General features: G+C 39.6%; 1 protein-coding gene across 1 annotated transcript in view; it reads right to left on the reverse strand.

The window, feature by feature from the left end:
• COL24A1 (collagen type XXIV alpha 1 chain) overlaps positions 1 to 26,091 on the reverse strand; it is an 897,023-nt gene that overhangs the window by 263,526 nt on the left and 607,406 nt on the right. Inside the window, exons 27-28 of the mRNA XM_086954096.1 lie at positions 23,252 to 23,305; positions 13,287 to 13,340 (exon numbers count right to left, since the gene is read on the reverse strand). Of these exons, the coding sequence (XP_086810222.1) occupies positions 13,287 to 13,340; positions 23,252 to 23,305 (108 nt within the window). The remainder of the gene's footprint in view (positions 1 to 13,286; positions 13,341 to 23,251; positions 23,306 to 26,091) is intronic.

Raw genomic sequence — 26,091 nt, forward strand, 5'->3', positions numbered from 1 at the left:
GGGTCTATTTTATTGTGGCAGGTCAAATTTGGGTATTTAATAGAAGCTGCATTAATTATGGGCAAAGGAACTACCAAAAGCCTGGCACAGTGGGTTAGTCTTAATATTGCTAATGATATACAAAACAAATTAAATATAAAGAAAAAATAACAGAAATGTAATAGCGCTGTATGCTGATCCTTATAGAGCACTCAATAGATTCAAGGGACAACGATGAAGAAACAGGTTTGATATTGCAGATTTACAGAGCCTCAATTGTAGGACAAACAGCAGCCATGAAAAATCCTACCCTAAAAGATACTTTACTATTAAGTGCATATCCCAGATATGAGACGACTACACTGGCAAGCTTTTCTTTTAATAAATCTGGTCAATATTGAACGTAAGAGCAGTACTACAAAGATGGTGCTCGTGGGAATTACAATGAGCTTACTAACTTGGCATACGAGCATGAGGGTAAATCCTTCTTGTTGATAATTAACTATACATAGAACATTACAGTAATGTAAAAGCACAGCATTCTAATCCTTTGGAACAAAGGATTTCTGTGACAGTTCCTATACATTTTAGACAGAGTCCTATGTAAGTGTTCTTAAAACATCAACTAAGAAAAAACATTAGAGTTAGACAATATAGGCAAAGTCAATAACGTATTGTGTCAAATTCAGAAATCACAGGGTATTCGACTCAATGAGAATATTTAATTGCCTGTATTTATAAAATACAACTGATCCAACCTTAAGAATTCAATTACTCATATAACTTTTACAGTGTACTTTAGAATACTAGACTGGATAATAGAATTACTGACACCAAAATAATGCTAACCTTGCCAAGTGAAATTATGTATGTTTAATTATTAAAATTAGTGTGAATGAAGGTAAAATGCTAAACAAATCTTTAAGATTGAAAATTCAGTCATGGCCATTGCACAACACATTCGTATTTAGTTTGCACACCACAGCCACAAAGGCATACGTAATCACAGACTTATAAGATAGTACACGTCGTTTTGGAGATGTGTGTTTGAAAATTGAACAAACTCTTCACATTCTAAGGACAGACTAAATTTAAACCAGTGCCGTATATATGCATTTTGTTGATTGTTCACCTTTTGCACTTCAAATTCTTACGTGGACGGTCCAATATAGTTACTGATGCAATCCATACAACACAAATCACTTCTTTTTCAAAATAAAAAGATAACATTTCTTATTAAGGAAAAAAAACAGAAGAAAATGTCATTGATTGAAAACCTGGTTCTCATGAGAACTTCATCGTACCGATTCCCAACGTCTGAATTATGCTTCACATTCAGATGTGGGTTTGGAGGACTTAACAAAACACAACACAGATGTCAGAGAGACGTGGAAGAGCCTATGACATGGGGACGCTGGCTCAGGTACAAAAAGCATTGCATTGCTTCTGGCACTTTAATTCATTAAACACGTTCCATCGAGCTGACAGCTTAGGAATCCTCCATTTGGGAAAAGAGGAAAAATGCGAGGGGTAGCACTATATATAGAAAGCATTTCACATTCTGATGACAAAACAGTAATCCTACCAGTATTATCCCACACAGGGAAACAAACTACAATGTGTGTTGCCAGACAAAAGAAACCTCATGCACTGATATCCTAAATGTGCTATTTGTCAAACACTCAAGTCAATTCAGAAATAACTGGTAAATGCATTCACATTACAAGAAGGGACTTATTCACACAATGTTTAGTTAGGAATGAACCATAGAAGTAGAGTATTGTTGCCATCAATTTAATTGACTAAGACACGAGATCCATAGAAATCTTAGACAGCTAGTAGCCTACATAGTCAAACAAAAGGAAGTGGACCCTTTGCAGTTTTACAGAGACAATAGACCAGCTATATGCCCCATTCAAAATAAGGGTGTCACGTCAAATACCTGAAACAACTCTAATAACTCTAATCAGATCAAGGAATTATACCCTTGAGGTTTTACTTAGACTAACACAGTACACCTTCTCCAGTATAACCCTGTCCATTATAATAAACCTTTCTAAGACCCACTTTAAAAACTAAGTTCCATGTCAAAATGTGTGGTTGAACTCCATAACACGGGGTAATATAAAAAATATGTCTAGTAAATAACCCTCAAAGAACAAAATAACTTTATAATTGAAACCCCCTATCTTGCGTGGGCAGTCAAAGATTCAGAAGAAGAACAAAGAGCTTGGAAAACTCTAACATCTCAGTATTCTCAAATGTTTTGAAAAATCTTGGATTGAAACGTATGATATCTTTAATTATTGCTCATAAGACGAAATCTTCAGAATGCGACCACAAAAACTATAACATCACCACATGTACCCACATCGTTCACACTTATGGTGCTGGGTATCAATTACACATATCACTTTAACCCCTTCCATGCTCATGGCGAGCTCAGCTCATCATGCAGCACAGTGCTCATGTGCTTATGACGAGCTGAGCTCGTCATGAACGAGGGGATTCAAGGGGGTTCAGCATCCAGGGAGAATTGCTGTAGCATTGAAGGTGTTAAAAGCGGTTTAAGAAGAATCACTGGAAACACTACTCACATCTATTGAATATATGTCATATACCAGCATACAATTACAGCACAACTAAACATCCCGAATGCATGGGTGTCTTAAATGTGACTTGTGTTTAAAAGATTTAATCATAGCAGTAATTTTTAAAATAACATATAAAGTATAGGAAGTATCCATAAACTAAAGGCCGCACTAGATTTAACACAAAAAGAGGGTTCTAACTAACATATCTTATTTTTACTAATGAATGGTGATTATCAGGGGGCAACCAATTATGATATAGCATTTCCTAATTGATCTAAATCTATGATACTCATATTGGATAGACTGTGCATTTGGTTTGAATGAGCATACTGCCCTGAAAGTAGGAGTGTAGTGGGATCTTGGCTCCCATTCACTACTTGAGGAAAAGTAATGTGGTTGGGAGGCACACATTTCCATTCAATGAGCCCACTTCAGATGAATGGTCAAGAGGGTGATGATGCTAAACAATGATATTTTATGATATATAAATTTGGTTTACTTTATTAATTTCAGTGTTTACAAAATACACAGAGTCAGGGAGAGAAGGGGAGAGACGACGAGGAAAGACAGCGGAAGTGCCTCGTTACCCCCGTTCCTTACCAGCCGCCACTGACCACATGTACGCCATCTCCCCTTCTTTCAAGGTATCAAAGTTAACTGTGCTACTGCAAACTATTCATACACAAGTGTTGACTGTGAGCAACTGTTAAAGTCAAATTACCAGTAACATGGTAGTTTAAAAAAAATAGCAGTTTGAACCATTTACATCTCCACTGCCTATATAGTGGATAATTCACATTACTCATAGAGTTTATATGCAAACGATGTCCCCAATTTTGAGCTTATATAGAGGCGGACTTCATGATTGTTGGCAGTTTCCACTCCCTGAAGTACTATTTCACAATTGCTAAAAAAAGTTTTGGTATGGATTCTGAAATGATCAACATCCCTGGAGCATTGCCAAACACAGTCTAGTGGGGGTCACAAGCCCCAAACTGAGCAAGTATTAAAGCAAATTACTCACTTTTAAATGAATTAAATTAGATGCAGCATATCCCCCACACATCAGCTCTGTGTGTAACAGAAGAAACAGCCCTGTGATAGGACAAATCAGCTGGACACCACATTTAGAATAAAACTGCTAAAGGTCAATTGCAGACTTCTCCTGGAAGAGATACACCATTGTTTTTGTTTGCCATTGTAGGATATTCGTAGATTTAGTCTCAATGTAATCAAAAACTTTGACTCTCTCTTACCTATTTTGATTGGTGGAAAACATAATTTTAGCTTGCAGGTGATGCCTAAAACCATAGGCCTAGTATTGACTACCTTAATAGCGAGCTGTTAGACCTGTCAGCCTTAGGGTGGTTTTCCCCAAACCTTTCTTCTTTTTGCCTCCACGTTTTGCTGAATCTTTTCATTGGCTTTAGGACACTGGACACTTTACCATTGCTGACCACTGCTAATATGCATGTGCTCTCACCACTAAACATGGTATAATTAGTTTACACTTGTTTGGCATATTTTGTTTACTTGTAAGTCTGTTGTAAAATGGTATCCCATATACCCAGGTCCTGCAAATTAAATGCTACTAGTAGGCCTGCAATACTGATGGTGCCACCCACAGAAGTAGCCTTTGAAACCTGTCTCAGGCCTGCCACTGCAAGGCCTGTGTGTGCAGCTTTCGCCACTTCGACCTGGCATTTACAAACTATTTGCCAAGCTTGAAACCCTCCCTTTATTTACACATACATCATCCCTAAGGTAACCCTAAGGGCAGGGTGTTGTGTAAATGAAAGGTAGAATATGTACTGGGATGTTTTGCATGTCCTGGAAATGAGAAACAACCTATTCCGTTTTTCACTACTGTAAAGCCTACTCCTCTCATAGGTTAGCAGTGGGAATTCCTTAATTCACTTTTAAGCTGTAATTCCTGATCAGAGAAGAGTAGCTTTTTTATGTTTCATATGTTTGGAATGGTAATGACAAATCCTCCTTACTGGTAAAGATGGATTTAGTGTTACTATAGTAGAAATACCACTTTTAGAAAGAGAAAAGTTCTCTGTGCTCTTAACTCTGTGTGCTTTGCAGTCTGTCTCCAATACATGAGTGACAGCTACACTGTGTGCATTCCCTCTAGACAGCCGCAACACAGGAAGAATAGGTTTGTCTAAGTGTACATCTACATTCTGATGGCACTGCCTGGGCAGGATGGAAGAGAGGGGCTAACACTTCACTTGTATAGGCAGTGCCCTGTGCCCAACACAGAACTGATTACCCCCTAAAGATAGTCTGGAAGACAGGACTGGGTTGAAAGGGATACTCGTGCACTTCAGAGAGCTGCTTTGAAATCACCACCACATCAAAGGCATTTTTGGGTTTAAGTTCTGGGTGTCTGACCCCATCAAATCAGACACTACTGGACTTGTTACTAAGCTCTGCCAGAAGGAATGCTATGCTGCTTAAAGGACTCAACTGGACTGCTGATTTGGAAGGCCTGATTTTCTGTTTGTTACCCTGCTGCCTGCTACTCTCTGAATCTGCTGAAGGAAAGCTGGACTCTGTCTTCACTCCAAGTGATCTCCAAAGTGTTGTTAGCTTGCCTCCTGTTGCTTGAGACTCAGGCATATAAAAGGCTGAACCCTGGTACTGTGCCTAGCTTACTGGAAGTGGCCCAGATACATGCAGCATGAATTTTAACGCATCTCCTGCCTGTAACAGAACCGGCGCATCCACCCATGTGTGAGTAAAATCGTGTCATTGCATTGAAACCAGTACTTTGCCTCCAGATATCAACACATTGGACAGTGCATCGCCGTTTCTGCAGCTTGGTGAGATTAATGCATCCCCTCAACTGTGTGGCTGAAGATCGACGCATCTTAATGTCTGTGACCAGGAACGGTAGTTTGTTTACCGGGGCCTGCATGGGTCCTGTAGTCAGCCGGCACTCCTTCGCGGTCGGCCCGAACTTTGACTTTGCCCTGGTCTAGCGTGACCAAAAGTAACCTGTTTAGTGCTACTTGCTTCTAAGTGCTTTACTACATTTATTCCTTTAAAATTAAATATCTCAACTCGCATATATTTGATTTTTGGTGTTAGGGTCTTGTTTTGTTGAGAATATAATAATCTATTTTTCTAAACTTGTGTGGAGTCATTTTGTGGTGTATTTATTGTGTTTCTGTGTGAGTGTGTTGCACAAATACTTTACACATTGCCTCTTTAGAAAAGTCTGATTGCACTGTGCCAAGCTACTAGAGGGTGAGCACAGGTTATCTTTTAGTGTGTATCTACCTTACCCTGAATAAAGTGATGGTTCCTGTCTGACCTGGGTTCATACCTCAGTAAACCAGGAATCCCATTTCTAACACAAGCCCACCAGGTAAGAGCTGGCTCTGGCTTCCTTTCCCCTGGCAGAGGACTGCCTACAATATTTAGAGATTTCCGCCTGGCTGAGCTGATGGGGATCTCTAAAGCCATATTATTTTTGCACAAGAGACAAACTTTTTGTTTTTCAAAACAAACTAAAAAACAGGAGTTTGTTTCTTAGAAACAAATAAAAGTGGCCCTGATGCGTATAGAGTTTTCTGCCTGTTCCTCAAGGTCATTGTTTAATTTTTTACCTTGTTCCCCCAAGCCTGGCATAGCGGACCAGGACAAAGAAATAAAATGACTGTTGCCCACCCCCTGACTACAGTCCTATGCCATCACTGTGTAGAGGGAGCACATCCATCAAGTACGTCTAACCCTGTGTGTCCACTCACTGCACTGTGGATTTCTACAATAATGATGTGTTCACTTGCCTTTCACCAGAAATGCACTGTATGCTGCTGATGAAAAGGGATTCTGCTGTCTCACAATGGCACTGGCTGATGCCCTTCAGCAAATGTGGTCATTCAGTCAGCCTCACGTTCAACTGCCTAAAATGTTTTACTTCTCAGCTCTAGACAGTGCATGGGCTGTCTCGAAGAGACATGTTGTATACACTTCATGGGCTTCAGCCCACCCATAGGCTTTTCATTTACTGACTCCATCATCGGTCTCCTATTCGTTCTCCCCATTTGTTCATGTCATTCCTGAATCGTGCCTCTTCCTATGTTTAGCCCTTTCAGAGAGCAGGGACCAATTACTCCTATCCTTCCCCTGCTCTTATTTTAGGAAATGTTTTCAGAACTCTTTTTTTCTTTGTTGAAGAGCACTTCACATGATGACCAGTCGTGTTTTCACTGCCTCCGAACTCCATTAAACAGGCATGTAAATCTGGTTCTTATCTCGTCACATTTGTATTGCATTGTAAAGACCGAGATCAAATGTCAGACACTGTGCTCTGAGAGTGATTTTCCTTCTCTGACTTCAAAGTGATTGCTTAAATATTAGTGTCACCGGCGCTTGTGGTACATGGCTGCTTAATTTACTTCAAGCAGCACAAAATTCTCCTCCCACCTCCCTTCTCATCTAAACTCGTCAATGTTTTTGTGTAGTGCTTTTTTCCTGGGTTACATACTTCTGTGCGATTTCAGTTTCGGCACAATAGAGAGCATAGGTTCAGAATTGCTAACTTAAAAAGCAAACTTGATTATTTTTCAATAGCGGATCACCAACTTTATTTTCTTTTGATTTGAGGCATCGGTATCATTATTTTAACTGCACCTGACCTCAGTGCTGCAAGTGTTGCTTGCATTTATTTGTACAGAGGTACATGGTGAGTACCATTACCCAGATTGGGGACTTGGCGAGGTGGGCTAATCCCGCAGTGTTTCTCGCATAAACAGTTCACCCTCAGCTCAGATATGCATGTGATACTGTTCCATCGATTCAATTGAATATTAAGTGAGTGGGTTTGTTGTTTTTCTTTTGCTTTCAAATGCACAAACCTAGCAGGGCTCAGAGAGAAGTCGACTTGCATACAAATAAGCCGCTTGGTTCACCAAGGCTCTCTGTCCTCATAGCAAACAGCACCTTTTCTCCCTCTCCAACTAAGTGACATGATGCTTCCTGTCATTGTTTAATCCCTTCTACTATTACTTTTCTGTTTACCTCTCCTCCATCCCCCACCCACCTCCTGTTGTTGTTCTCTCCAGGCAGCTTCCCTGTCTCTCTCACGCATAAATGTTTCTTTGCATATGCTTCCATGCACATGGTTCTTTGTACAGCATGCAGTGCTTATTTTTTATTTGCAACAGGATGCGCAAAGCAGAGCTGAGGGCATCTGAGTTGATGAGATGTTGCTGATATGCTATCTCTCCTGGTGGATCAGGGAGAGGCAGCCTGGTTGCCCTAGAATGAATATATAATGCTGTAATGATTTATGACCCAGAATGAGAAACAAGCTAACCGCTGCCTTCTTTGTCAAACAATCTGTGAAAATTGCGAGGCAATGCTACTTAATAAATATTTATTCATTGGCACTATTTTCATTTATGGAAAATGGTATCTCTTCTTTTTATAAAAAGACAATTGTCCTGGGGCAGTTAACTTTGATTGTTTCAATGCTTCAGCTAAAGTGTAATTCAGGGAGTCTCTTGTGCTGTGAAACAAAAACCGGGCAGTCAGCTAAATAACCCTTCCTTCCAGGCTGCCTGCTTGCCTGAAAGAATTGAAAATGTGTGCAAAGAGTTAATCTGCAAATGTAAAAGGTAATCTGCAAAGCTAAGGGATGCTTGGGAGCTGGTACTTGCCTTAATTGATCAAATCACTTGAAGCTTTGTGTTGACAAAGATTTATTCTTTTTGAATGGTAGTGCAAAGAGTTAACTAATAAGCTGTGAAATGCGTGCTTTTACTAACTGTAAATATATAGTGCTTACTGCCCCTGAGGCGCTGAAGGGACAGTTATGTAAAATATTGAATCCTGTACAGTTTGTGTATTACTGAAATCTATATTTTGGAAGCAGCATTTTACCTTAAATCTTTATGTGCATTTTGTAGCAGTCTATCCTAGGCTCTGAGTAATGCAAGTTTAAAATAATGTGCTACATGTTCACAGTGCTGTCTCTTACAGGCTATGACCTCGTAGCACTAAAAATACACAAGTCACTATTCTCCATTTCACCAACTAAGATTTAATTATGTGGTTCTCTGGTTACACAAAGACTTCTAAGGGGTATTAACTAATTGAGGTTTTATAATGTACTATAATGCATTTCCCAAAGAAACAATTTTTTAAAATGTATTTTTCATTTAAGCAGCGCATTATTTTATATGTAGCCACCTCATGGTGAAACACCAAGAAAGCACAGAATATTTTCTTTGACCCTCCCCACAAACTCACTGACCCCAACCCCATTGAATGCTGCATCACAGTTCCCAAACTTTTTTATGCACTTCTATCGCTGTTTATGAACTGGTATTCTGAGGCCAGTAACTGGCCACACAGCAGAAGTCTGGTGTTCCCAAAAGGACGGCACCGGAGAGCAGCTTCCAGGTCCAAGTTGATGTCGTTTTTAAATGTTTCTACTTGGAGTGTTTTACTGCTATATTTTTAATGTTTTCTTTTCCTCTCAATACTTCATCATTCATTTCGTAACCCCGTTTCTCTCTATATGTCCAGTAGTTCAATATGGCATCATTTCATTTTCAAGTGAGGAATTTTTACATCAGCCCTTCATGTCTGTACTGCACCTCTTTAAAGATTAAAGTTTTGACTGAAAATAAGAATTTCCATCTAGAATAAACAACAAAATCTAACAGGGATAATGATTTCATACTTAAATATAGCTTTATTAGCCTAATGTTTGTCAACAGCTCTCTAATAGTTATTAACAAAACCAGAAGCAGTTCAGTAAAAAACTTCCCTATCTTGTGGGTGTTCAAAATGTTATAAACGCTGTCAACAGTGTCAAACCTAAAAAAACGTAAAACATTATACAGTGCAATGTAAGAACATTATTGACTCTGGATCTTATTCCTACCCAGAATTGGTGTGAAAGAGAAAGAAAGTGTGCCCCTCATATTTCTGTGACTTGACTGTGTTATTTTGTGGTCTGCCACTAATTATATCGCCATACACAAAAGCATTAACATTGACAATGCCTATAGCTTTCAGATTGGAGAGACCTATTGGCTTTGCCAATGCTTGTTTTTTTGTCTTATTCATTTCTTACCAAGAATTTAATGTATCATTTTTTTCTCAGGAGCTGAGAGGAACTGCTTTCCCAAAATGAAGTTGGTTGGGTTTCTTTCCACCAGATGATTTCCACCATTTTTTATCAGGATTTTTGGATGGAAGCTTTCCTAAGCAACAATGTCCTCCCCATCCTCGGCCCAGTCCAATGCCTTCAATCTATATTATACAGCATGGCCATACGTTTTGCTTACCATTTTCAAGCCATTAAGTATGTTGCCACAGTGTAGGTTGCAAACTCTTGGCCCAGCTCACTCTGCCTGGACAATGACATCCTCTCGCAACCAACAACTAGCCGTATGCCCTTCTACTTTATTAAAGTAATATGTTTCTGTTTTAATTCCTTTTATTCCAATTTAACAACTTTATCCCTCCCTCTGCTCTTAGCTTTAGGTTGTACCTTCCCTAACACCTGGTCCATCCCTAGACATTATTTTTACTACTGAAACCTGGCTAAAAGAATTTCTGCACCTGACCTCACTGACAGCTAAAAACTTCACCATTCTGAAGTTGAAATTGCATTTATTTTATTTTCAGGGACAGCTTTTGCATTACATCCTTCCCTCAACCTTTAGTGCTGCCTGGCTCTGCCACACTCTCATAAATACTATTGACTTGTTGTTGGATTTAGCCCTTTCTGCAGGGTCATCCTCAAACGTGTTGCCTTAACCCTCCTGTTTAAGGAAACCATTTTTGTTGGCTTTTAGGACTCTTTGCACTTTTTCACTGTTAACTAGCACTAAAGTGCCTGGACCATCTCTTTTAAACACAGTGAAATTACCATACACCCAATTGCCATATTTGATTTACTTTTAGGTCCCTAGTAAAGTGGTACTACAGGTACCCAGGGCCTGTAAATGAAATGCTACTAGTGGGCCTACAGCACTGATTGTGCCACTCACTTAAGTTACCTTTTAAAACAAGTCCATTGCAGCCTGTGTGTGTGTGTTTTAAACTGTATTTTCTACCAGAAAAATAAACCTTTGGCAAGGCCTGGACCTTTCCTTTTACTACATATGGCATGCCTAGGGTAGGCCCTAAACAGTCCGTAGGGCAGGATGGATTGCATTTAAAAAATGGCACATATACTTTTTAGTATTAGATCTCCTGGTAATGAAAAACTCCTAAATTCAATTTGCACTACTGCAAGGCCTACTACCTCTTTCAAGGGATTACATTGAATTACCATATTACCTTCAATATGTGATAACTTTTGTGGAAGAAGATAGGAATGTCATTTTTAGTGGCTGAATTTAAACACCCTCTTTAATGGAAAAGTTGGATTTTAAGTCACAATTCTGAAATTGTCACTTTTAGAAGGTTGGCAGGTTTTTGTCCTAAACATTCGGTGTCTACAGTCTATTCCTGGGTCACATAACCAGATGTAGTTGGCAGTTGGAGTTTGTGTATTCCTCCCAGACGGCATCACAATAGAGTGTCTGGGTGTTGGTAGGATCGAACACCCTGGCTTAATGAGGGGGGCAAAGTTGTCACCTACCACATTTGCACTTCTAAGGTACTGGCCCAGCACACACACTAAGGGCTTCATACTTGCCTTTTGTGCCCCCATACATAATAGGGCAAGGGCAGGGAGGCAGGAAATTCCAGGCAGATCTGCAGGAGGACACTACACAAGCTTCTCCTACTTCAAAATTGGCACCAGTTATATAAAAAGGGTTCCTCAGACCCTCTCTTCAGTACACTCCTGGGCCTGTGGATACTACAGAAGAAAGACGCACTGCTGCTTGAGGCCTGCCCTGCTTGCTGAGAATAAAGACTGGACTGCACCCTTCATCCCAAGCTGAAGTGACACCAATGGTCAGCTATTCTGGGCTACAGGAAGAGTGACTCCCTGATCCCCAAGAGATGCCTCTCCAGGACCTGGACCAGGGGATGGCATCAGAGTGCACTCCTCTGACTCAAGAAGGAGAAATCCTGAAGTTGTAGGCTCTTTGCGACCTTGTATGGGGCCACTTGTGCCAACACCTTGCCACCCAAGTGGACCACCAATGCGAAGGTCTGGTGAACCTGACTCTTCATGCTACATCGACAACCCATGGCAACCAGCAATGCGAGATCTGCACTTCATGCTACAGCATCAACAGCCCTCAGTGGGTGCCAATGCGAATCTACAGAGATGACCATCCATAACACATGAAAGAATCTTTGTGCTACAGGAACAACTGGCCACAAGGACTGGCCTGCTCTTCGTGCTACAGCGACGACCATCTGCTATGCTCTACTTGTTCCTCGCGGCCTACTCCATTGCGAACCATAATCTTCGCACCGGACTTTGGGAAGGTAACTTTTTCAGCAGGACCAAATTGGTCCCTGTATCCAGCCTGTGCTCCATCGCGGCTGGCCTGAACTTGTGAATTTCACCTAGTATTGCATGACCAGATAACCACGAGTGGCGCTTTGTGTTTTAAAGCGCTATACTTACCATAAATCGTTAAAACTGCATATCTCTGATTCTACGGACTGTATTTTTTTAGTTTTGGTTTCAAATAAATGAGTTACTCTATGTTTCTAAATTGTTGTGGGATTTGTGCTTCTGTTTATTATTGTATGTGTGCGGCAGAAATACTTTACCCATTGCCTCTAAGTTAAGAGTGATTGCTTTTGTGCCAAGCTACTACAGAATTTAGCACAGATTAATCTAGTGACTTTTATGGATCACCCTGTCAAGGATTGTGGCTGTTGCTTCAGAAGGGCTCACTCCACCCTCTACCAGCTCGTACATTTCTGGCACCAATCTTTTCCCTTCTTGTTCCACTCTCATTTGTTCTTGCATCGGGTCCTACTCACATCACTGGTCATTTGCTTCATCTTCTGTGAAAAAATTTTGTATTATCCACTCATTTTCCACTGTCTACTCTGCATTGACCTAGTTCGACTTCTTTGCCTCATTTGATACTGTCCTGCCCCGGAACCTTCTTGTACTTTTGGCAGAAGCTGTATTGAGAGTAAGACTTCCATTCTTAACGCGCCCTGGCAGTATCTCTAGTGTCCTTTTTGAGCCCACTTTTTCAACATACATCCTGCTTACCTATGTATCTCCTATGGTTGTATCTTTTTTTACTGACAACACCCAGATCCTGGTCAGTATGGCTGCTGTTGCCTTTGCCACCCACATCCAGTTTTAAGAATGTCTATATGCTATAACACAGTGGACGAGTTTGAATTCCTTAACACTATGCTATGATAGGATTGAACTTTTGATCGTAGGCATTAGTACTTGCTGGACAGTTGATGGCTTTCTTCCATAAATGCTTTTCCAATTCTTTTCATTGTGAAAGACTGAATGGAAGAGTTATATTTGACAAAAAACTTATTTTTATGCCTTACAGAAGCAAACTCCAATCTACTTGCTTCCTCTGCCTAAGTATCTGTAGGAGAATATCCCAGTTTGTTTTTTTCACTAGGTACAAGAATAATTTCCCCAACTACTGAGTAAAGGGTCAAATAATCAGGAATCAATACATTACTGATCCAAATTGAAGGACTTAGAAATGCTTGCAAAGGTCCACAGGTAATTAGATTCAGACAATGTACTTCCTTACTTAAATTATTTCATATCATAAGCATACTTACTCTTCGTCCCTTTGGACCCTGCATCCCGGGTGGACCCCTTTGCCCCGCCGGACCCTAAAAGAAAAAAAACAAAGATTTACTCAATTGAGCTGAATTATGTATTCAACAATACACAGTGAAGACTGCTTTGCATGAGCTAATTGTGATGTGAACTTATTCTCCTTGGAAGTTTTCCAAAAAATATTTGGATAAGAATATATCCCAAGCATTTCCCCATCTTGATTTCACACACGAAAAGAATTGATTATTTGGTGCTGTACTACCACTGGGCCTCCATTCAATCTCTTTATGGAAAGAGCTGGATTCTGGCTGATAATTTAACAATGCCTTGACCTTTGAAGCTACAGGAAAGAGGTTGCCACTAAGAATGTGTAAAGTCACTGAATGGGCAAGTTCTATAAGCTCAAAGTAACATTCAAATAACATTTCACATTTCCTTAATAAACATCTGTATTTGTGTAACATTCCCATTCATTTGACGTACAAAAACACAATTAGCAAAATAGTCTGTGATGCACTATTTGTATCAGATTTTTTTCATCTTATTAACAAATTAAATGTTAAGAAATGCATTATCATCATTTGATACCCAAGAGGATGCTCAATAGTCATGGACATTAGAATTATCCAATCAGTGGTGTGAAGTATCACTCTTTTTCCAACAACCTTCAACTCTGTTTTGTTGCAGTTAGGTAAAGTTAATTTTCCCCACTTCCTCACCCTCACCACCACCCTCTCCAGAAGTAGTCAACTGTTGGTGTATAAAGGAGGAACGTTGAGGCCCCAGGAATATCCCTAAAACAGGGATACATATCCCAGTCAAAAAACTAAATCCTGCACTTTTTGGAAAAATTTAAATAGCAGTCAAATCTGCTGAAAGCCAATCCTCATTAGACATACAATCAATAGAATCTGCTTGAATGATCTAGTTTGAAATGTAATGCTTCCAAACCTGAATAGTATATCTGAAAACGTTGAGTGTATAGCATTTTGATTTACACTCAACAGTTTATAAATATTATTCGATAACAAGCTCCACTGTGCTCCTCCTCAGCCCCCTTTACTAAAAAAGAAATCCGCCCAATCTTGCTCCTTTTCTGGAAATGCTCCGAACATCTGAAATGCCCTCCTGAGGGACATGTGCTGCAACCCGCCTACTTCAGCTTTAAAAAAGACCTAAAATATCACCTTATCAACAAATATTGGAGTCTATAATTGCTCTTCCATCCTGGCTATTCATTTACCCTGCATTGGTTAGCTTTCTGCTCACCTGTCTCACCTTTCGCTCTCCCTTTTACGTACCCTGGCCTTAGCTCTCCATGGTCTCGCAGCTATCCTAGCTGCTCCAACTTCCGCGCTATTTAGCTGTTTGTGGGCACTCTCCCTTGTTTCGTGCCCCCCCTACCCCTGCCCCCCACCTCAATAATTTGTTCTTCCCTGTTGATACTCTTTTTAGGGCTCTGAGTCATTACCTCCATTTTACTATTTAGATGTTTATATCCTGTGAAGCACCCAGATTTCTGCCACCCTTGACTTAAAGGATAGATGTCCTTGCTCTTGACTGTTTTTTGCTCTGAAATATTTTTTTAAGGACTGCTCCTACTCATGTAAAGCGCTCTGATACCTCCGGGTCTAGCCAGCAATATAAAACCTTACAAATAAATTAAATAAATAAGAGTTGCAAACAGTATAAGTTGGTGATTATGACCTTAGCAGTCTTTCAATGCTCGGGCGGGTCTCTCTTATTACATATGCATAGCTCACATCTATGTAAACCAGGTTTAACAAAAGTGCACGGCAGCAGGGGTAATATAGAAACATCCAACATTCTGTACCGGGTATGCACAAGTGTGAAACTATTTATAGGCAGAGATTCTTCAACCCATTAGTCCAAAACTTCTGAAACAGCATATAAGAATGTTAAAAAAAGTAACATCAATATTTGGTATTTTGTCCCGTTCCTACCATGCCTGGGTTGAATGTTTTATCCCTGAATGTCCGGGGTTTAAATCATCCAGTAAAAAGAGCAAAAATTTTAGATTATTGTAAAAGTCTATCTAGCGACCTAGTATTGTTACAGGAAACTAAAATTTCATATACAGAAGCTCTGCTGCTGCGGAAAGAGTGGGTTTTGGATGTTGTCTGATCGGAGGCCTTTGGCAAAAAGAATGGAGTAGTGACTATGATTTCGAAGAATTCAGGGTTGACTGTTGTGACTGCGGAGCATGATTCTGAAGGAAGGTAGTTGTTGACTCGATTATCCAATGGATCTCTTGATTTATATGTCCTAAATATTTACACACCGAATATTGATGATCCGTCTTTTTGGCGGTCTCTGACTAAAAAACTTTCTAAAGTTCCTCACAATGGAAATTTGCTTGTTGGAGGGGACTTTAACCTCCCAATGGATCCTTTTTTGGATAGACATTCTGCTTTCAAATTCTGTCCACCTAGGGCTCATAAACAGATGTCGAAAATCTGCTCCTCTTCTAATCTTTAAGATGTGTGGAGACTACATAATCCCTCCGGTAGTGATTTCACTTTCTTCTCCTCATTCTAGTTTCTCTCGTATTGATTACCTATTAGTCCATTCCACCTTACTTCGACTATCTTCCGATCCTGTTATCCACCCTATTCTTATATCTGATCATGCTGCGGTTACATTCACGCTCCTTAATTTGTCATCATCCAAGGAACCTCGTACTTGGCGCCTGAACTCAGAGATTTTATATGATCAAGATCAAGTGGCCTTACTTACTAAGGATATCGATCACTTTTTTCTTGAAAATGATTCTTCGGTTAGCTCTCCTGTGGTTCTATGGGATGCTTTTAAATGTACGATTAGGGGTCAGATTATTGCCAAAATAGCAAAAAAGAATTCAGATATTAAAAAGGAACTTGCTAAATTAGCGGATGACATTAAATGCAAGGAGTCACTGTATCGTTCTTCTGCAGATAAACTGCTCTTACAGGATATCAAAAATTTTAAATACTCTTATAACTCTATTGTAACGAAAAGAGCTCATATTGGTATTCAGGTTCAGAAATCTAAATGATAGCTTCTAAAAAAATGTGCAGGGAAAGTTCTAGCTGCTACGTTTTAATTTCAAGACTCTGTGGTTAAATCAATACAGATATCTTGTATAAATGACGAGACTGTTGTCAGGAAGTTCCAAACTAAGGAGATTGTTGAGGTCTTTCGTGAATATTATAACAAACTATATACTCCTCATAACCAAGCGTCTCTGGCTCAATGCCAACAATTTTTAAATACAATTCCCATCCAAGCGGTGTCTGACTTTGATGGAGCAAAATTGGGAGCACCAATTGAATCCGATGAAATTCTTCATGCTATTAAGGCCACTCGCTCTGGGAAAGCTCCGGGGCCGGACGGTTTTCCCATTCTTTTCTATAAAACTTTCCTCCCTTCTTTTGTACCCCGTCTCAAAGCTGTTTTTGATTCTTTTATCTCGTCCCGTTCGGTTTCTGGTTCTGCTGCGGAAGCTACTATCGTAGTAATTCCTAAGGATGGTAAAGATCACTCAGACCCTAAGAATTTTCGACCTATATCTCTCCTAAATATGGAAGCGAAAACTTTTGCTAAGATTTTGGACAAATGTTTGGAACCATATATCCCTCTACTTATCCATCCTTCGCAGACTGGTTTTGTTAAGGGTAGGTTAGCTAGGGACATTATTCAAACATTCTGTCATATTCTAGGAAAAGCAAAACTATCTCAATTACCTGCGGCGGCGCTTGCCCTTGATGCCGTAAAGGCTTTTGACAAGGTCTCATGGCCTTTTTTACAAGCAGTCCTGCGGGCTCATAATCTTGGTGACTCCTTTGTTAATATGGTGATGTCTTTGTATGTGCACCCTCGGGCAAACATTAGGGTTAATGGTGCCACTTCATCTTTTTTCAATTTATGCCAGGGTACTAGACAAGGCTGTCCGTTATCACCTCTTTTGTTTTTACTATCTATTGATCCTCTTCTTCGTTTACTGAACCTTAACCATGATATTAAAGGTTTTAAATTTGGCTCCAATTGTCTTAAAACAGCTGCTTATGCAGATGATGTTCTTATTTTTTCTAACAATATAGTTACTGCAATCCCTGCTATCACTGAGACTATTAAATCATTTTCTAGCGTATCTGGTTATACTCTTAACAAAGATAAAACAGAAATGTTCCCTCTTAATGCATATTATTTTCCAGCCCATATGGGTGATTCTGGCTTTAAGTGGCAATCAAAACGTCTTAAATATTTGGGGATTTGGTTTTGTAGTACGATTACAGGTAAGGTTTCGTACAATGAAGCCCAAACTTTACTTAAAGTTTGTCAATTGTTGGATGCCTGGTCACCTAAATATATTTCGTGGTGGGGACGTCTTCAAACTCTAAAAATGATGATAACCCCAATTATTCATTTTGTGTCCTCAATGCTTCCTGTTAAACTGTCTTCGTCTTTTTTTCATGAAATAGATTCCCTCACTTCTACCTTCCTCTGGAGTGCCAAGAGAGCGAGATTAGCCTATAAACACTTGAGAAAACCTTATGACATGGGAGGTTGTAACTTTCCGGATTGGGATCGATATCAAGTGGCTTTCTTGGCCTCTCAAGGGGCTCTCTGGTTCTCTACAGACACTCTTCACACTCCTCCATGGATGAATATTGAACGGGAATTATCTTCTCCTTGACCTACTTAATCTTTTTTAACTATGTCCACATTGTCTATCCCCTTCTCGCGTGCTATTATTTTAGAAACCATTGCTGCTGTCAAAGCGATTGGTAGGAAAGTTTCTAATCCAATTCATAAATCTAGATGGTCTTCTTTATGGCATAATCCTAGACTTAAGATTGAGGCCGACTCCAAGTTGATAGCTTATTGGGCTACCAAAGGTATTACTCTCGTTCAGCATCTTTATTATTCTAATCAGGACCCATTACCCTTTTCTGCTTTGATTGAGGCCGACTCCAAGTTGATAGCTTATTGGGCTACCAAAGGTATTACTCTCGTTCAGCATCTTTATTATTCTAATCAGGACCCATTACCCTTTTCTGCCTTGGCTCGGTAGTTTTCTCTCTCTAGCCTTGACTTCTGTACTTTTTTAAAGATCAAGGTTGCTGTGTCTAAGGTCCGGTTTCTTCCGACTTCTTCTACAATTTCTCTCTTATCTCTATGGTATAAATCAGGTCATATGGCCTCTAAGATTTATAAATTTCTATCTTCCACACCGCCTTTGGTGTCTACTGTTACACAACAAAAATGGCTTCATCATTTTGACCATGATTCTCTGGCACATATTTCCTCGGAAATTTGGCAATTTATCGGGAAATTCTCTCTTAGAAATAAGATTGCTCCCTCCCTAATCCAGTCTAAATTCTTCTCTCTTAACTTGTTACATTGGACACTGGTTCGCCTACATTCTCTTAATCTTAAAGATGATGATCTATGTTGGAGTTGTAATTCAGCTGCTGGTACTTATCAGCATATGTTTTTTGAATGTTCTTTACTCCAGCCTTTTTGGGACTTGATTCATAAACATCTTATGCTAATTTTTAACACTCAATTCCAGCTTTCGTTACCTTTAATTTTATTGGGCCCATGGGCCATGCTATTCCAGCAACCGCTGGCTACTTTAGATATGTCTTTATTAGATTTATTACTGGCAATTGCGGTTAAAATTATTCTTACGGAATGGAAATCATTTGGATCCTTATCCTATCATACTTGGTGGGCGTGGGTCTCTTTTTTTTCGTGGGGCTCATACCTCCGTGGAGGAGAAACATTTTTCTCCCTCTATTTCTAGTTGTGTGTGGAGATCTTTAGATAGATATGTGGACTTGGCTTCTAAAGGATTGGTAGAACAATATCCCTTTGTGCCGTTTTCTTAATTTTCCCTTTTTCGTTACGTTTGTTTGTGCAGGAGACTCTTTTCTTTCTCTTCTTCATTCTCTACATTTTTCTTTTCCTTTCTTTTTTCTAGCTTTATTCTTCCTCTTTTTCTCTTTCATCTTTTTCTCTCTTTCCTTTTCTCTTTCCTCCTGCTTTCCTTTCTTCTTTCTTTTACTCAACCTTTTCTTCTTTTTATCAAGCAATGCACTCTGTACTTCGATTTGATCTTTTTTCTTTTGATGGTATTGTTTATAACATATATTATTTATATTGGTATGAAGGAAACACAATTTTCAGAATTAACTGTGTATTTGCTATTGTCTCATATTAATGTATTGCTTTTCACTATAAATAACTATTTATATGCTCTTTAAATCTAATAAAATATTAGAAGAAAAAAATAAAATAAAGTAACATCAAAATACACAACATATCTGAAATGTTATTTTGCCATCTATTGCTTTTTTAATTGACAAGATGATTTTGCTTGATTTTACTCTGACATATATTTGTGTACTCCAATTCCCTGGTGCCTGGTGCACAGAGTACCATGGTCATGGAAAGGACTCAATTCTAACCCTGGGCGTAGTGTGCAGAGTGGGGCTACGCGGAGCTACGCGAAGTGGGCACAAAACTACGCCCACCCGCGCACTCCGCGTAGCCCCACTACACGCCGCCCGCCTCCCTCCCGCCCTCCCTAAATACTGCAATAAATGGCTAGAAAGCTTTTAAAAACACTTACCTTGTCTGCCGCGTCCCCGGGGCTCCCTCTCGCCGTCTCTGGATTTGTGCCGTCATTTCGAATACTAATGCGCATGAGCGGGCGCCCGCGCATGCGCATTAGTATTTGAAATGGCGGCGCGAATCCAGGGACGGCGAGAGGGAGCCCCGGGGACGCGGAGGACAAGGTAAGTGTTTTTAAAAGCTTTCTAGCCTTTATTGAAGTATTTAGGGAGGGCGGGAGGGAGGTGGGTGGCGGCCGGCTACGCATCGTCTGCGGAGCGAGCGTAGTGCCGCCTGGCTACGCCCGCTACGCAAAATGCGTAGGAGACGGCACTACGCACACTCCGTGCACGGAGCGTAGCTGGCCGCCCACCCTTACTCAATTCCTACCGCTTCATGTTGTCAGGGATATACAAAAAGAGAGTTTGCACATTAAATATATTTTCTGTGTGAAGTAAAATATAGATAACAACTGAATAGTTACCCTACATCTAACAACTTTTCAGCTCAGCTGTTAATTCGCCACAATAGGGAAGGGATGACAGATGGGAGTCACGAAAACTATGGCAGGCACAGATTTCCATGGCCTCTGACTGCCACTTTTGAGAATCTCGAATACGGAGAGAAAATGACGAAATTCCAGGTGTGCGCAAAAATGTTTTCATCATCATATTGCGGACGGATTTATTCCTTACCCTCAACATCATCACAAAGGCTGGTTGGATGTGGTCCATCTCTGATCCTAATAGTTGTTGGAGCACTGGAGGTTCCTAGGCAAAGGCACTGTCTTACGAGAGTCAGAGTGTATTGTGGTGGGGCGGGTAGGTACCGATCCAGGACGTGGTTTTGGCTGAGGTTGAGACAGATTTGATTCAGAATCTGACTGTACAACGGGGTTGATGTCTATTTCTGGCATCAACAGTATTGGTGCTGGCATTGATGAGGCAGAAACCGGCATTCTTCATGGTGCCGGACATAGAATCTGCTCCAGAGTTGAAGCTGAACATGAATCAAGTTCTGGAGGCAAAGTTTATGACAAGCGCTGACTTTTGGAGAGAAGTAACTGAACCTGAGGTTTCCGTGGATCCATGGGGCCCAAAGGAGCCCCAGAGGGAGCTGGTATGGTGCCAAAGAGGTGGAGCATGGCTTCCTTCTTTTGTGGTGTTGCCAACGGACCCAGTAACTTGGTATGCATCAGAATCACTTCTGGATCAGCTCCTGGGTAGGGGCTGAGAAGGAGACAGGAAGGCACCTTGACCTCCTCACCACTTCTCAGATGTAACGACCTTGCTTAAACATTTTGAGCTTCTCTTTCAATTTTGACTTACACAAAGACTTGGACCGCAACAACGACCTGTCACAGGACTGATCCAGAGAGCTCCAAGCGATCCCTGTATTTCACTCCGAACGGAAGTGGCCCTAACACAACTTCTACAGGTTTCATGTTATGCTATTGTTAGATGCAAGAGCTTTAAAGCAGGTTACTATTGCCTTCTAATAAACACTTTGATCTGTGTACATAGGTGCCCTAAGTGATTAATAAGATTGTTGGTGTCCAGTGTCTAATTTCTCTCTTATTCCACTTATGTTTCCCTGTTCCTATTATTGTCCTTCAAGTTTTGTATACATGATCATTAGCAGAGGGGGTGATAGACATAAGAGTTCATTGCTCCTATTATAACCAGAATGCAAGGGCAGTGCTTTGTGACACCAACTACTCCCTAGTCACCTCAGCCGCCCTTTCCACTTTTAAGAATTAGAGAAAAGTTCAGGTGTCTGAAAAGCTGGATGAATGATTCTTGTTTTTCCTAATGAGCTGTCTTTGCGGCAGTCGTATACCACAGGGTTCTTGCCCGTCACAGTCTTTATTAAAAATTTAGAACCTTAGGCAACTTGAGTCAAAAATGATCATATGGTTATTGACCCTACAACCTAATGGATTAAAATTAGACAAATAGTCACAATACTTCTTCTAAAATTATTAAGCAGGTTAATGTCTCAAAACAAGACACTATATTCTGTTTTTGATTAACAATTTGCAAATACTGTTGAAATAATATTTTATATTGATAGTAGATTTTTATTCTCAATCAGATTTTGCTCAAGTTCGACCAGCACTTGTTGGCAAGAAATCCATTAATATTTGTTGACTGCTTCATGTGAGTATTTTTTAATAGCAGGCAATTTGGCTTCCTGTGGTCTATTAGCTCCAGAATGAGTGTTTGGGATGAATTGAGCTAATTATCTGAATTTACATGTGCATATAGTCTTTACATAAATTAACTTTTTCCATTTCTATGCCAACATTGTTAATATTATTCACACATGTTGAATCACATGAAGCTGCTAATTATAGGTCACAAGAGTTTGTTTTATTAAACCTTTGCATTTAGGTCTTTGAGAAGTAAGTTGAGGCACCAGAATTACATTAAGCCATGAGGATATACAACAGGTATTTCATGATGGGCATGTTACCTGGAGAAAACTAATGCATATGAATGAAAAATTGGGCAGTGTATTGCTGTTCTTCACTGGACTTTATGGAGCACTAACACTTGTATTTCAATTGCACCTTGATGAAACGGTAAGTAAATCCAGTTTTACAATATTTACTGGTTGACAACGTTGTCATTTTCTGTGTGACGCTAATAATTATGGAACAAGTGGTGGCTTCAGTGCCTTCGCTGTATGCAAATGTTTTTAAAAATGAGGATATCCCCCAGATGCTGAAATAACTATGTGCAAAGCCAGAATACATGTTAAGGACATAACACTGACTCATAGAGTTATCTATGGTAAGACTGCATGCACATTCTCAATAGGGCCTTATGATCAGAAAAAAAAACACTTCTCACTGCCGGGCCATGTAGCTGGATGTTCTTTTTTATTTATATTAGCTAAATTGTAGAATTTATTTCAGGTTTGAATATACAGATTAAGTTCATTCCTGAGATTTTACAAAATATCAAGTGATGATTATCTGTTCAGACTCGTAATTTATGTTCTAATAAACAAACGAGATCAGATGAGTATAACCAACAGAGAAAGTATTTTCTAACAATTCATGGAAGAGTAAATTGTCCTTGCCCCATCAGTTAGTTTACATGCCCAAAACACGAATGTGGTAACAAAAAATCGGAGATATAAATAATCACAATTGTATTAGCAGCAACAAAGTAGAAAGCCCATTACTTCCCTCCTTCATAGATTCTTTTGTAAACTATTTCCAATCATTTTTTTTTCATTCATAAACTTGTCCTATGAAAATTCCTTCAATGAGCAAAACATAATGCAGAAACACTGAAGGAATCTTCCAACCATTTAATAAAGGCAACGTGGCACTTACTGGTAAACCTTCTGGACCAAAGGTTCCGGGGGTGCCTGGAGGTCCTGGATAACCCTAAAATCGAGTTATGCAGAATAACAATGTTACTTCTAAGTAAAGAATACATCAACAGAAAAATCAATGCGTAATTATCAACTTGTACAATTAATGAGATGTGCTAAACACATTCACAAAAAAGCAATACAAATTTCAATATTCAGCATACAATACATGTGTACACCCATCTGTTTTGTGGACTCTATGACTCATCTACGGACCAAGTGACATGCAATATGAACATGTACAGGCTTCAGGGTTACAAAGACGTCTTCAAAAATATGCAGTGAACTCCAGAATAACATAGAATTTTATATAACTATCCCTTGCAATTGGAAATGAAATTTTTCAGCGGTGGCGAGTAAAAATTTAGGCATATTTTTCTGTGGGGGATTTATAAGTGAGATGATCTTGATATGCTTGTATGTAAGTAAAGATTATTCAAGTACAATCAACATAATGGATATGAGGAGTTAAATAAATGAATCCACCTATCCAACAGGCAGCACATAATCAACAAGAAACACTTCAAAATCATTCATATACCAATTGTCCTTCTTTATGTACTTATGTATGTATTGAATTATTTCTGTTCTCCAGTTTTCTTTAGAGGGGAAACAGCGAGATATGTCATGGAAGTACAAAGTTACAGGCTACAAAGAGTCGCACAGATATACAGTGAGCTTTGAAAGACTGTAATCTAAGTGCTTGTGACCATAATAGATGACAAGGCATTACCAAGATTTTTCTGATCAATAGCAGACCTCAACAAAGAAAACAGAGAAAAACATGTGAGTGAAGAACATATCTGAGATAAGGTTAGTGCTTATTGTAAAGCTGTACATAAAATGATCACTGCCTTAGAAAACAATCATATTCTCAGTTTTTGCACGATAGAATTAAGGAAAGTGTGGGCATTCTTGCATCGCTATTTCTTGATCATATTGTGAAAACGGCTCTTTTTTCTTGAAATGATGTTGTGCAGCATGTGCAATAAATGTCTATTTTTCTCTCTCTTCATAAATAGATAGATTTGTTTTAAACTTATTATATGTACAAAAATCTATAAAAATATGTTGAAATAAAAAAAATTAAAAAACGTGTCTGATTATAAAGTATTGTTTGAACAATAAGTCTGCTTATTCTTCAAACATATGCGTAATAAAAGGATTTTCATTATTTGCTCATTGATGTAATGCCAGAGACTAATAAAACAAGTAATTTAGAAATTTCATAACAACATGCTTAATGTTGAACTATGGTAATTTGCACAACAGACATACAAATCATAACTTGCTTTATTTTTTTTTTTATTGGAATTCACAGCTCACAGAACAGACATGCAGACGATAACTCGCTTTATGTTTTTTTAACTGATTTTGAAATCCTATGCGGTTTCATGACTCAATGGTAGATAAGCAATTATCAGTACAGACGGCTTTAAAACTTAAACTCTTCATGCACAGTGCTGAACACTTTTTAAGTGCTAGTTTCGCTTGAACTACTGAATGAATTTACAGCAAACCAAGCAAAGACACTTCCTTGAGTAAAGTTCTGTCGACATGCCAGGTTTGGCGTAATCCCTTTCAGACGTTTCTACTGTATCAAGCAATGAAGAATTCTAAGGGAGATAAAATGGCAAATGTCACTTTTGGGATACCACATTATAGCCCCCCCCCCCACATGGAAGATCTGAAAGAAACTTGCCATGATTAACTCAAACCAACTTTATCAAATGGCGAGACAGCGCCAAAGTTATTAGTAAAACAAAGAAGGTCTTTTCAATGGAAATTCTGACCTAACCATAAGTACAGAGGCACTCCCACTGGCTCAGTAATATACATTTTTATCATTTTGTTGAGAGCAAACCAGTTTATTGTTTAAGGCATGCAAGAGCTGACCTTAATTGTGGACTCAGACTACAAGACTTGCAGAGTTAAGCATTATGAGCTACAATGTCAGATGTAGCTTTAGATACATATGATTAAATGTCTGATGCTGTGGATGAGGGTACCTATAGTCTTAATTGCTTAGCGACATCATGTGCAATATTTATAATTTTTTCATGCAATGCAACGCAGCAAGCCACCTTGCTTTGCTGCACAGTGTGAATGGGCGATGTCAGGAATGCGCCATATCCGACATTATAAGGGGCATTCCTGTCCTCTCCTTGCTCTGTCACACAATGTGTTTCATTACGCGCATGTAGTCACACTTGCGCCAAGATGCAAGGGTGCCTGAGTTGCAGGCAGGATTATTTTTGAGCAGGAAGAGGCTTCCCTGGGAAGGTGTAGCATTTTGGACGCATTCCTAAATTTACCTGTCTTGGTAATTCTGGGATTACAGCAAAATCCATGGGTGGATGCATAGGAACTCTCATGCCCCACCCATGGAATACCTTCCCAGGGCAGAGTAACATAATGCAGTGACGTGCGCTGCTTTGTGTTACTCCTGATTTACCAAGCAACAGAGGGCCAAACAAGGTGGCCTTGTGTCGCTTGGTAAACCTGAATTAGAGATTATGTTACCCTTGTGACACCATGCATGACACAAGTGCAACAAAACCCCCTGATGAATCTGACCCATGTGTTTCCAGTTGTACTCCTCCCAAAAGCATGGTCTAATGCTATGCATGGGGACATATGCGGAGAGAGGTATACTTGGGGTGCACATCCAGACAAAGATAACTGAAGAATCAGATGCTATTGTAATTGAATTGTTTTAGGGCGGCAGACCCTTTTGTCGCACAGCTTGAAAGCACCAGTCAAAATCAGTTAGCAATTATTTTCTGTAGCCTTGAGAGT

This window comes from Lissotriton vulgaris, chromosome 1_1 (genome assembly GCF_964263255.1).
Source record: "Lissotriton vulgaris chromosome 1_1, aLisVul1.2, whole genome shotgun sequence".
Classification (NCBI taxonomy): Eukaryota; Metazoa; Chordata; class Amphibia; order Caudata; family Salamandridae; genus Lissotriton; species Lissotriton vulgaris.